The following is a 12,726-nucleotide window of genomic DNA, read 5'->3' on the forward strand; positions in this document are numbered from 1 at the left end:
ATGCTGATAGAGAAGAATTTAACAATCATAACAATACAAATGTTGAATACAAAATCAAGTAAAATAATGAAAATGCACAAAAACGCTGAATCATATCTCAACTTCAAGAAAGAACTAATCAAGTTGCAATATAATCTTCCGTTTCTTCATATGTTCCATCTTTCTATTAATATTTGTTTCTTATGTTTCCGTTACTTTTAGAGGCTTATCACAATATTAAATACGTAGAATAATGTATATTTTAGTAATAAATAATAGGGTAAACAATAACAGTGAAAATTGATATTAATAAATTAATTCTAAACTATGTAAGATGATGTAAAACTTTTTACTTATAATAAAAAAGTGTTGATATTATTAGAATAATCTAGAAGTAATCCGATATTGATGATAGTGTAATAAAATTCAAAGTAATGAAAGCTCCAGTTATCAGCAGAATATCACCGTTTAACATTCTATCTAAGTAGAACTATCAAGTTGTTAACTGAAATACCTGCAATTTTTTTTAATAACTTTAAGGGCTTTTACCTTAGGTATACCAGCCCTATCGTACCGTGTTCTGATTTCTCACATAAGATGTAGTCATAAAATAAATGTAAAAGGCAGTAACTCTTTAAAGAGCTGAGAAACACTTCCTCAACATTATTATAACTATGTACTATGTGATTATTATCAATATATTTAACTGAGTACTTTAGTTAAAATTATTATTAGTAATTACATACAGAAAAACGATCTACCTACAAAATAACTATATATAAAAAACACAAACTTGCATACGCTACTTTCGGTTTAATAAATAAAATTACCTACAAATAGATTTCGTTCCCATTTCCATTACATCTAAAACATATAGTGACCATTCAAAATTCACTCATGCTGTATGCAATGTGGAACATGCATCAAACACATGGTGACTCAGTTTTTATATTATTAGTTACGACATATACGACTATAAAAACAAAATACATGCATACAATTAATTTTAGCTCGAAATAGCTTCGCTGTCGAATCGCTCTCGGTCCGATCTCGGTTGGGTAAAATAAAATAAGAAAAAGAAAGAAATGAATTGCATAAGAAAAAATGTGTATTTATACTGAAATCTAGTCATTCTAGTGCTTCGATTAGCTCAGTAGAAACAGTTCGAGTCAATCTCGAAATGTTTGAAGTTATATTCGAGATTGACTCGAAGTGTTCAAAGTTGAGTTCGAGGTTGACTCGAATTGTTTCTACTGACTATACCGAGAGCGGAACGAGAACGAACCGAGACCGGTATTATAGTTGGGATTCGGCTTTATCCAACTTCTAAATAGACAACTGTATATCATAAGTATAATATCAAAATCATAGTATTTTATCAGTAAGTAGTGTTCTCCAAGTGGAAAATGAATATTTTTCTTAAACAAGGGATCAAAACCGACAAATTTAGGACCTCATTATAAGAGGCTGAACCGTTTTCGCGAGTAGTAGAGATGAGAATCTAAAATTTTTTTGTTGTTTTCAACCGACCTCAAAAAGAGAAGAAGATTGTCAATTCGGTAGTACGTTTTTTGTTTGTTACCTTATATCTTCGTTATTTATAAACCGATTTAGAAAATTCGTATTTATCTGAAAAGATATATTTTCAGATGATAAAATTTCTATGGAACCGTCCATAGAAATTTTATCAAAATAGATTCTGTAATTCAGTTTTTAAATCAGAATAACTAGACTTTCCCAAAATAGAAGAAGCAGGCGTTTTTTGTACAATAAAATCTTAAATTATTCCGCTCATATCTCTTTGGGAAAAAAGAATATACAGGCCCACTTGTGGAACACTTCCTTTAAAGGATTATTTCAATTTCACCATGTATTTTGAAATCAAGGAATCAAATAAGCCTATTAGACGATATGTTTTGCTGTCCGCATTTATACTAGTTGGAATGACCAAAAAGTTGACGGCCCACCTGATGGAAAGTGGCAACTGTCGCCTATAGACATGAACTACACCATGTACATAAAGAGTACGTAGAGACCTTAATGCGTTATGCTAAAGACAAATTTCATTATTGATAAAAACTATCAATAATCATTATTGACTCAAAATCTATAGAGTAATAATGAAGTGATAATTAAAACCGGTGAATACCTATACGCTTGTGGGGGGTGTGGTGTGTGCAGCGGTGCTGGGGTGGCCCTCGGAGACGGTGATGGTGCTGGTGATAAGGAGGATGATGACGCCGGCGAGTCTGATTGCAGTGAACCCGTCGATTGGTGCTGTGGACCGCGTCTGAAAAGGAAAGCGGGGGTACCCTTTTAACCCACTTCTTGTGTACAAAGACAAATTAAGAACTATTCAATTTGTCACTGGCTCGGTTATGCACATATACTTCGCAGTACGTCCGTCCTCTTGCACCGCTCTCGCGATACTGACCGCTATTGACGTTTCTGACATATCTACCCTCGTGTACTTGAATATATACTCAAGACAGTGTTGATATTGTCATACAGTACACTACTTTAAAAAGGAGATATTCTATTCGATTATTTATTGTATGCGATACGAAGTCCCATCTTTATATTGTTAATATTTAAAAAAAAAAGAGATAGTAGGAGTTCTATCTAGTTTGTCACTTTTCTCCCTCGAAATCCATAAGTCGAGTGGGCCTGATGGTATTCCTCCAATTGTGCTTAGGACGTGCGCACCAGAGTTGGCTCCGGTTCTTACGCGTCTTTTTCGGCTTAGCTACTCATCGGGCATAGTCCCAAAGTTTTGGAAGACTGCTCTGGTGCATCCGATCCCTAAAAAGGGAGATTGCTCAGATCCAGCTAACTATAGGCCCATAGCTATCACTTCCTTATTCTCGAAGGTTATGGAATCCATCATTAACCGTCAACTGCTCCGGTACCTAGAAGAGCACCGGCTGATCTGTGATCGCCAGTATGGCTTTCGACAGGGACGTTCGGCCGGTGATCTTTTAGCTTACTTAACACACCGATGGGCAGTGGCAATCGAGAGTAAGGGAGAGGCCTTAGCAGTTAGTCTGGATATTGCGAAGGCCTTTGATCGGGTGTGGCATAGAGCGCTGTTTTCAAAGCTACCTTCATTTGGGTTGCCTGCGAGACTGTGCATTTGGGTCGCCAGTTCTCTCAAGGAACGTAGCATTAAGGTCGTAGTCGACGGTGCATGCTCTGATTTAAAACCTTTGAATGCTGGTGTCCCGCAAGGCTGTGTACTATCTCCGACTCTGTTTCTTCTGCATATCAATGATATGTTACAGATAAGTAATATTCATTGCTATGCGGACGACTACAGGAGATACATTATATACCGGTCATGCAAAGATCTCGCGGGCACATACCGATGAGTGCCGGAATCTTGTGTCTGAAATCGAAACTTCACTCCATCAAGTTTCGATCTGGGGTGAACAAAATCTTGTCCAATTTAACCCCAAAAAGACACAAGTCTGCGCGTTTACCACAAAAAAGACGCCGTTTGTCGTATCTCCTCACTTTCAGGGCACTTCCCTTGATAAAAAGTCAAGTCTAGGAATTCTGGGCGTTGATATATCTTGCGACGTCCAGTTTTGCGGTCATCTGGAGGAGAAAGCTAAGATAGCTTCCAAAAAGTTAGGAGTGCTCAATAGGGTGAGACGATATTTCATGCCAGAACACCGCCTGAAATTATATAAAGCCCAAGTCAGGCCGCATATGGAATATATACCTGTGGGCAGGAGCGCCACAGTACCAACTCCTTCCGTTAGACCGCATTCAAAGATCGAATTATCGATAGTCAACGCCTTACTGTCCGACTTGACCCATTGAAACTGCGCAGAGATGTTGCGTCTCTGTGCATCTTCTACCGAATTTATCATGGGGAGTGTTCTGAGGAATTGTTATTGATACCTGCTGCTGATTTTCACCACCGTACAACCCGCCACAAACTAAAGTTTCATCCCAATCATCTGGACGAGTGGCGGTCTTCCAGCGTGCGTTTTTCAAGGCACTTTCTTCCACGCACAACCATTCTTTGGAATCAACTTCCAGCAGCAGTATTTCCGAACCGATACGACAACATAACCTTCAAGAAAAAAAAAAAGGCCGGCAGATGCAATGCCGCTGGTGTTGTGGGTGATCATGGGCGGCGGTAGTCACTTACCATCAGGTGAGCCGCATTCGTTTCACTGTGTTGTAAAAAAAAAAAAAAAGATGGCACTGTGAGATACGTGATATTTATTGAAATAATGAAAATGGAACATAAGCTATAAGTTATGACGTTGTGATATACAAACTGACAATTGGACAAACATCATTCGTATGTGCTAGGTTTTAGGCGCTAGTTCGAAAATATCTGTTAAAACGCTGTCATGCTCGGTGACGATCGGACGAAAATAAAGACATATAGACAAAAAATGTAATAAAAAATGTGAATTGTATGTGTCGTGCGATTGTACATTTAATGACATATGTAACAACATTAATTTATTTTTTAAAATAACTTATGATTTTTTATCATCATTAACATCAACATTTCGAAATGGTAAACAAGTTCACGAAGTTGTATTTTTGTTACAAAAAAAATTTTTTTTATATATTAGTGGAACATTGAACAAACGGTAACAATTAGGGTTGGCAATCCCAAAGTCTTTTCTATATTTAAATTTACAATTACACAGCGGGATCCCGCTGTGATTTCCGCACGAAATTTATCTCGTACCGTGTGTTCGATTTTTCGAATTTCGAACTAAATTTATCAATTATTTTAGCCGTTATTCCATTAAAAGTATTTTTTTTACTATCTTATAATTTCAATTGTTCACTTTTGTAAAGTATGTTTTCTTGTTGTTTTTTAATTATTCTTAAATTTGTAAATAAATAAATAAATAGAAAAAAAAATTTAAAATCTATATACGAGTACGAATATACGGCAGTTCACATAGGCATGTGAGAAATCGTTGAAATAAGGGATTGCAAACTAGGGGTGAATAATTTATAGAAATATCTATATATATTTGAGTTACAATATTTACTGGTCCAATAACGAGTATGTTAAAAGACTGTTATTCAAAAAATAATATTGGATAACAGTTTTTTAATATAAATAATTTAAAATAGATATCTGACCAATATTAGCTTTTTCAAAATGGGTGATGACCTTTTTTTCCACCATCAATATCCAAAAAAGAACTCAATATATAGATATCGGATCGATATCGATATTGCCTATGCCTATTGCAAACTCTAGTAACAGTTCGGTCCGGGGATCCTAATATCGAATCCCAGTCTAAACTTTTAAACTCACAAATTTATGTTTGGGTCATTTAAAAATCATTATCACTCGCTTTGAAAGGTACGTAATACTGTCATCTGGTAAGTCAAACTCTTGAGTAGAGGGCGCCACCGTCACACGAGTATTAAGTGGAAGGAACACCAGATGGCTTCGTATTACTACAATAGTAATACTAGTAAGCTGTCATAGAGGGTACAAGCGGTGATTTAGGTTTTTCTAACTCCTGGGTTGATCCTATTCATAGTTTGTACATCGATTCTTACTTCTGCAGACATTTGTTATACAATCATATGTCAAGCTATTATAAAAAAAAAAAACGAAGCCCGTCTAGAATCTTTTAACACCAGAGGGCGCCACCTTCTTAAAAGTATTAATAGTGGAGTATTTTATGTAAACTGACCGTGCGGTTTCGATATAGAATAGGCCACCCCTTTCTTTCCCGTGGGTGTCGTAAGAGGCGACTAAGGGAGGGCAAGGGATAGGCAGCAGCGTCCCTCTTTAAACATCTCTAAAGCCTAATTGCGGTTGCCAATCCGCCTGCTAAGCGTGTCAACTATTAGCAAAACCCCCTAAGGGGGACATTTAGCTGTAAACAGTTAAAGGCTGATATGATGATGATCATTTCATGTCATACATGTCTACATGTAAAAATACGGTCTAATAGCTCATGAGACTAGAGGGCGCCACCCTCATACGAGCAGTGGTAGTTGAATATTACCTTTGAGGTAATGAGGAGGCGCTGGATCCGTAGCTGGATGTTCTCTTAGCCGTTTCCCGGTACGCGGGCTGCCGAATTCGCAGCTCCCGCGAAGGTGTGCCGGTCGAACCTTAAAATTAAAACTTAGAATGAATATTAGCTGACCCGACAAACACTATTTTGGCCACTAACGTCACCTAACCAAGTACATTTTTACTTATCAAAATAATCCCGATTACGTGGACGAAGTAAATTTATTTTATATAACTTAAAATGGCAAACAAGCTGACGATCCTCCTGATGGAAAGTGGTACCTGTCGTCAATATATACGACCAGTACCATGGTCATAACAGAGTATATACACATATGATACCCTTCATTAGTTTTCGAGGACCAAGGATATTTGATAGTAAATAAATATTTTGCTATAAAATTTAATATAAGAAAAAGTAAAACAAAATAGTCGGATTTTTTGTCAGTCCTCAGCTAAATCTGTTCTTTGAATGTTAAAATGGAAATGTACCCCAGATACTACAGCATGAGGTTCTTCAAAAAGAGTGTATTGAGGCTTCTTAAGGTTTGATAACGCGCGCGTTACCATCAGACGGGCCGTATGATTTTTAGCCATCATAGTAGTATAAATGGCAATGGGCTGGTCACATAGCTCGAAGAACCGACAACCGATGGAGAAGAAAGGTTCTTAAGTGGCGACCATATACGGGTAAACGCAGTTAGAACGGCCTCCCACTAGATGGAGTGACGACCTGAAATGCGTTGCAGGGAGTCAGTGGATGCAGGTGGCTCAGGACCGTTCTTTATGGCAGTCTATGGGGGAGGCTTATGTCCAGCAGTGGACGGATAATGGCTGAAATGATGACGATGATGATGATAGTAGTATAAAAAAGGAAAAAAATTAGGGACAAATAAACAAAATAGGGCATAAAAATTTTACGGAGTGTTACGTGGGAGGAGGGAGGGTCAAAAATCTTCAAAGAAATGCGTTACGTATACTTGAACGACCCCTAATGAGTGGCAACAGGGGGAAAGGGATTGTTATTAAAGGGGTTTAATGAATCTATTTCTAGCAATACACCTTATCAGGTCTACCTCCACGTGGTTCCCCCTGGAAACCATCGTGATTGATTCTTATTGAATCCGTCACGATGGGCTAACTGACCTGCTTCATCCTCACCTATCATCTCTCACTGGTGCCCCGCCGGTGTATACCGATAGCGCGGGCGGGGTAACCATTCCATTATCATCCATTAAAAAAAAAGGTGGGTTACATGCTAATCGAATTCTTTACTTTTTAACTTTGGCAAGTGCAGAGATGTTTGGAGACTGTCAAATGTTATCTACATTCACATAAAGATTTTCAACCGACTTCAAAAAAGAAGGAAGTCCACAATTTGTGTTGCATTTCTTTAAGTATGATATGTCAGAATTCTATCATTAGGGAATCGATTTGGAAAATTCCTTTTTTTTACTCCAAAGGTTTATATGTGATTAATCTGAAAGTTTAAAAAGAAAATGAGTGGCAAGACTAATGATAGTATTGATGGTACTGACCAGCATACGAGCCGTTGCGGGGCGCGGCTGGCGCGGCTGGCGCGGCTGGCGCGGCTGGCGCGGCGGACGGCGGCCGGCCCTCGAGCGCGTTGAGCCGGCGCAGCGCGTCCGCGAGCGTGGAGCGCAGGCACAGCAGCTCCTCCGCCTGCCGCGCGCATCGCACCTCCAGCTCGCCCACCCGCGCCGCCAGCCCGGCGCCCTCGCCTTCTAGCATCTCATCTGCAAGTACACAGTTCAAACATTACAAATATTTTTTATACAACTTAGAATGGCAAACAAGCTGACGGCCCACCTCATGGAAAGTGGTAACCGTCACCTATAGACATTAACAGTACCATGGACATAACAGAGTGTACTGTTTCGCCCATGATACCCCCCAATGCGTTGCCATTCCTGACGACTCAGGTGTTATTCCTCTGTACCCAGTAAATTCACGTCATATCCCACCGTTCAAACCGAAACACAGCCATGCAAACACAACTGCTTCACGGTTGAAACACGAATGGGACAGAGGTGCCCAAACAATCGACTTTTGTACAAAGTCTCCCTCTGGTAAAATGCTTATAATTACTATTATAATTATAATATTACCAGACGGAAACTTTGTACAAAAGTCGATTGCTTGAGTACCTCTGTCCCATTCGTGTTTCTACTGTGAAGCAAGTGCTTTTTTTTTAATGGGTAATAATGGTATGGTAACCCCGTCTGCACTATTGGTATATACTGACAGGGCACCAGTGATAGATGATTGATGAGAAAGCAGGTCAGTTAACTCATCCTGGCGAATTCAACTAGAATCAGCCACGATGGTTTCCAGGAGGAAACACGTGGAGGTCGAGCTGACAGGGTATATTGCTAGTAATGGAACTATTTGACTCCATTACTAACAATCCCTTTCCCCCTAAGCAGTTGTGTTTGCATGGCTGTGTTTCGGTTTGAAGGGTGAGATATGACGTGAATTTACTAGGTACAGAGAAATAACACCTGAGTCCTCAGGAATGGCAACCCATGGACATAACGTCCATGGTATTGCTCATTTCTATAGAGGTTATTAGACGGTTACTTACTTACTACTTATTTTTAAATTGGAATTAAAAAATAAAATAATCCTGTAATGCAAAATTGATACAAATGAATACAAAATGTAAACACATACCCATGGCGAGCAGTACATGAATATAAAATAAGACAATAAAAAATGTAATAAAATCACGGAAACTGTCAACAACAATCGTTTTCCCATCGAATTTACAGTTTCAATGTGCTATCGCCATATATTAAGTACCCATTCTGAATAGTAATTATTCTTTTTTGTAAATTTACAACTATACATGTCTAGCTTTAGCTCGCAGTTTTGTACGCGTGGATTTTGAGAGAAGGTAACCACTTTTAGATGGTGTATCAAAATAAAACATATATCAGATTTTAATAAAGCAACTGTGAAAAGAGCATTAAATTTAATGTAGCAGTTTTTGAGCGATGCCGGAATAAACATACAAACAAAAATAAAATTATTGTGTGTACTACTATTGCTCTTCATAAATAAAAAAAATTATATATATATATATATATATATATATATATATATATATATATATATATATATATATATATATATATATATATATATAATTTTTTGTAGTAAATTTAATGTAGCAGTTTTTGAGCGATGCCGGAATAAACATACAAACAAAAATAAAATTATTGTGTGTACTACTATTGCTCTTCATAAATAAAATAAATATATATATATAATACTCATACCTCCTATGTAGAGACATAATGTAGTTGCAATTTGTGTATATAAAAATCTAATGTCATGGTGTTTGTCGTTGCACCTCTTCGAAACGGCTTGACCGATTTTTATGAAATTGTATAAGTATATTTGGTAGGTAAGAGAATAGGTTGTAAAGTATATTTCGTACCGCTACGTAATAGGGTGTTATTATTATATTAGTATTAGTATATTTCCCCCTGATACCTTCGTACCCCTGATTTATATGGCAGAACGCTTGCCGGGTGAGCTAATTTTATTATATTAGTATGGTAAAAGTATGCATGTTGAAATTCAAATCATTAGCATCAAGGGAGTACTCTACTTGTGATATTCATGTTTACACGAAAACAAATAAAGCGATTTTTATTATTCTTTTAAGAATAGATAGTACACTCTCGTGTTGCTCCCATATTAATTACGTTATGACCGAAGTCGTTAAAATCTAATTTTAACAATTGTGAGCATCTGTAACTTAATGTGGTTGCCGTGTGGTCCCGTCATAGATTATGCCACTTCTTTCTCTCCTGGTAGGTGTCGTAAGAGGCGACTAAATGAACTAAATAATAGATGGATGGGCAGCAGGGCATCTGCTGAAATATTTTTAAAATCCTAACTGCGGTTGCTATACCGCCCCCCAAGACTTTGAAGGGTCTTCAACATTCTAAAAAGTTCTTAAATGACAATGTTGAACGATGGGATAAGCTTATCTACAGCGGTGTCAGACAACAGTCAAAACTCATTATGGGTGCCTTAACTGGACATATGCCAATAAGGCATATACTACACAAGATGGGTGCAGGCTATGCGGGGAGAAATCGGAATCCATGGAACACTTGATGTGCTACTTGAGTCTACTGGGAACGACTTAACCAGAACCAGGGGACTACAGATATCTTAAACCGCGGGATATCGTCAAGGTAACACAAAGGATCTATGAAATGATGGTTTAAGGCAGGGGGAAGCACAAAAGATCTTAATGGGTCGACGTGCAACAGCTTAGCTGAGCCCATACGTGAATATAAGATAAGATCCCGCCCACCAAGTGCGGATAACTACTAGCAAAACTCCCCTTATGGGGAAGGCACAAGTTCAGCAGTGAACAGTTAACCGTTGGAAATAATAACTAAATATGACTGTAAAGACAATTTAATATTTTATTTAAATGTCATGTGTAAACTACCATGTACCATGTTAAAGATAGGAATAAAAGTAGACATTACCTCCAGATCTGCCTTTCCCAACATATTATAAAACCTCAAACCCGCGTTGGATCAACTTTCTAATATAAACGGAATGTTTTGCAGACTGTTCGTTCACTTCACAAATCGTTGACCGCACACTGTAATATGTCGTAATGTGATTGTTGCTTTATTTTCGGGTCACGCGTTCAAAGAGAACAGTTTGCAAATTGTGACCGTACATATGTTGACACGCTATTGTGTCTCAGACAATGCATGTATCGCTGTATGTGTACACACATGCAAAAAAGTGCTCTAGGGTTTACGATTTCCATTATTTTTTTCAAGCAATATGGTATAGTAAAGATGCTAGCGGCTCATCCGATGGGAAGCGGTAATCATCGCATATAGATATGAACAGTAGTACGGACAAAATACACTATGAACCGACTATATTTTAATGGAAAATCGTTATTTTGAACCTTGATTTCCTATTTTTTATACCCAATATATTTTAAGACATATCGATCTAAAAATCTAGAAAAAAATATTAGTTGAAAAGGGATACATCATATAACATGTAGGTGTCGCGGTATAGTGTTCCTTTTTTAAAAATGTCTTCTTATAGTGTCCTTTTTTAAATTGTTTATTTCTCTGAGTCGTTTTCTCTTTTAGACATCAACATAATACAAGAAAATATGGAATTTATTTACTTCAGATCAATCGTTTGAACGTCGATGTCCATATAAACAATAGAGTTCTCAATTTGAATCGATTCAAATTTTGTACAAGATTGACAACCCTAGATCAAACAAGATCGTATAGGGCACGCACTAGAATGAGTTCCGTAGTTATTCTTGTTGACATTGTCACACATTGTCATAATGTGTCGATAGTTTGCACAATGTTCCACTTTTAATTTTCAATAGAGTTCTAGACCTTAGGTTATGAATGTAAATACGAAGTCTATGTTCTAGTCCATATTACGCATGGGGGGTATCATGGGCGAAACAGTATACTCTGTTATGTCCATGGTACTGCTTGTCTATAGACGACGGTTACCACTTTCCATCAGGTGGGCCATCAGCTTCTTTGCCATTCTAAGTTGTATACAAAAAAATAAAAAAAAATATTGTTCTTTATTGATTGTGTATTCTATTAATTCCATTAATACGGCTGTTAATTATTAAGTAATCGATTTAAAAATAAATAGAATTTGTAATCAAAGACACGTTTCTGCCACTCAGTAGATGTTTGTATTTTTTTTTAGTACAGGATTTTTGAAGACTAAGGTTGTGTGTATATATAGTAATATATATTATAGTTACAATATCTATATATTGATCTAATAACAGATGTATCAAATATCAGTTATCCAATATATAATAATGAAATGAAGATAACTATCGAAACGTATATAGATACTCGTTTGGTACGGGCGATATCAAAGCGTGTGAAGCACTTTTTTCCGCCATCAATGTCCAGCGAAACCCAATATATAGATATCGGGACGGTACCGATATTACCCATGTTTATTTAGAATTATATCACCTTATTAACAGATGTGGAACTTACGCCATGCTGCGTATACATCATTCATGGTGTCCCCGGGGGAGTCGCTTGCTCGTGAACTCCTCGACTCGCGATCTTGATTTCCCTCCATTTTGTTTCACAAAAACACTCGAATTTCTAGCTCACTATAACATATCAACACTAAGACTTGCGGCGAATGGTTTCTTGCACTAAATATCAGTTACTTTGTCACCAAATAGAGTAATTTTTTTTTTTATTATTTTAGCGTAGCCTCGATTAGTATAATTCGTTGTAACGTAACATATAACGGCAGAATTTTGTGTCTATAAAAGTTTTACAATACTGAAAATACAAATATTAATCAGATGTTGAAGGTTTTTTTTTTATACAACTTAGAATGGCAAACAAGCTGACGGCCCACCTGATGGAAAGTGGTAACAGTCGCCTATAGACATAAGCAGTACCATGGACATAACAGAGTATACTGTTTCGCCCATGATACCCCACATGCGTTGCCATTCCTGAGGACTCAGGTGTTATTCCTCTGTACCCAGTAAATTCACGCCATATCCCACCCTTCAAACCGAAACACAGCCATGCAAACACAACAGCTTCACGGTTGAAACACGAATTCAACTTTAGTAAAAGGAGAAAAAGTCAAGTTCTTGTTATGATCTATCACAGTTTAACTATTATATTTAT

General features: G+C 37.3%; 1 protein-coding gene across 6 annotated transcripts in view; it reads right to left on the bottom strand.

The window, feature by feature from the left end:
- LOC113512981 (echinoderm microtubule-associated protein-like 2) overlaps positions 1–12,726 on the bottom strand; it is a 104,591-nt gene that overhangs the window by 44,664 nt on the left and 47,201 nt on the right. For 2 of the 6 annotated variants that reach the window (XM_052892656.1, XM_052892655.1), the window contains exons 1-4: positions 12,067–12,330; positions 7,537–7,755; positions 5,988–6,096; positions 2,129–2,269 (exon numbers count right to left, since the gene is read on the bottom strand). In XM_052892656.1, the coding sequence (XP_052748616.1) occupies positions 2,129–2,269; positions 5,988–6,096; positions 7,537–7,755; positions 12,067–12,154 (557 nt within the window). In that variant the 5' untranslated portion in view covers positions 12,155–12,330. Of the gene's footprint in view, positions 1–2,128; positions 2,270–5,987; positions 6,097–7,536; positions 7,756–12,066; positions 12,365–12,726 lie in introns of those variants that run through there. The other 4 variants (XM_052892653.1, XM_052892657.1, XM_052892658.1 and 1 more) reach the window with 4 other exon arrangements.

This window comes from Galleria mellonella, unplaced genomic scaffold (genome assembly GCF_026898425.1).
Source record: "Galleria mellonella isolate WM207_F2 unplaced genomic scaffold, CSIRO_AGI_GalMel_v1 utg1634, whole genome shotgun sequence".
Taxonomy (NCBI): domain Eukaryota; kingdom Metazoa; phylum Arthropoda; class Insecta; order Lepidoptera; family Pyralidae; genus Galleria; species Galleria mellonella.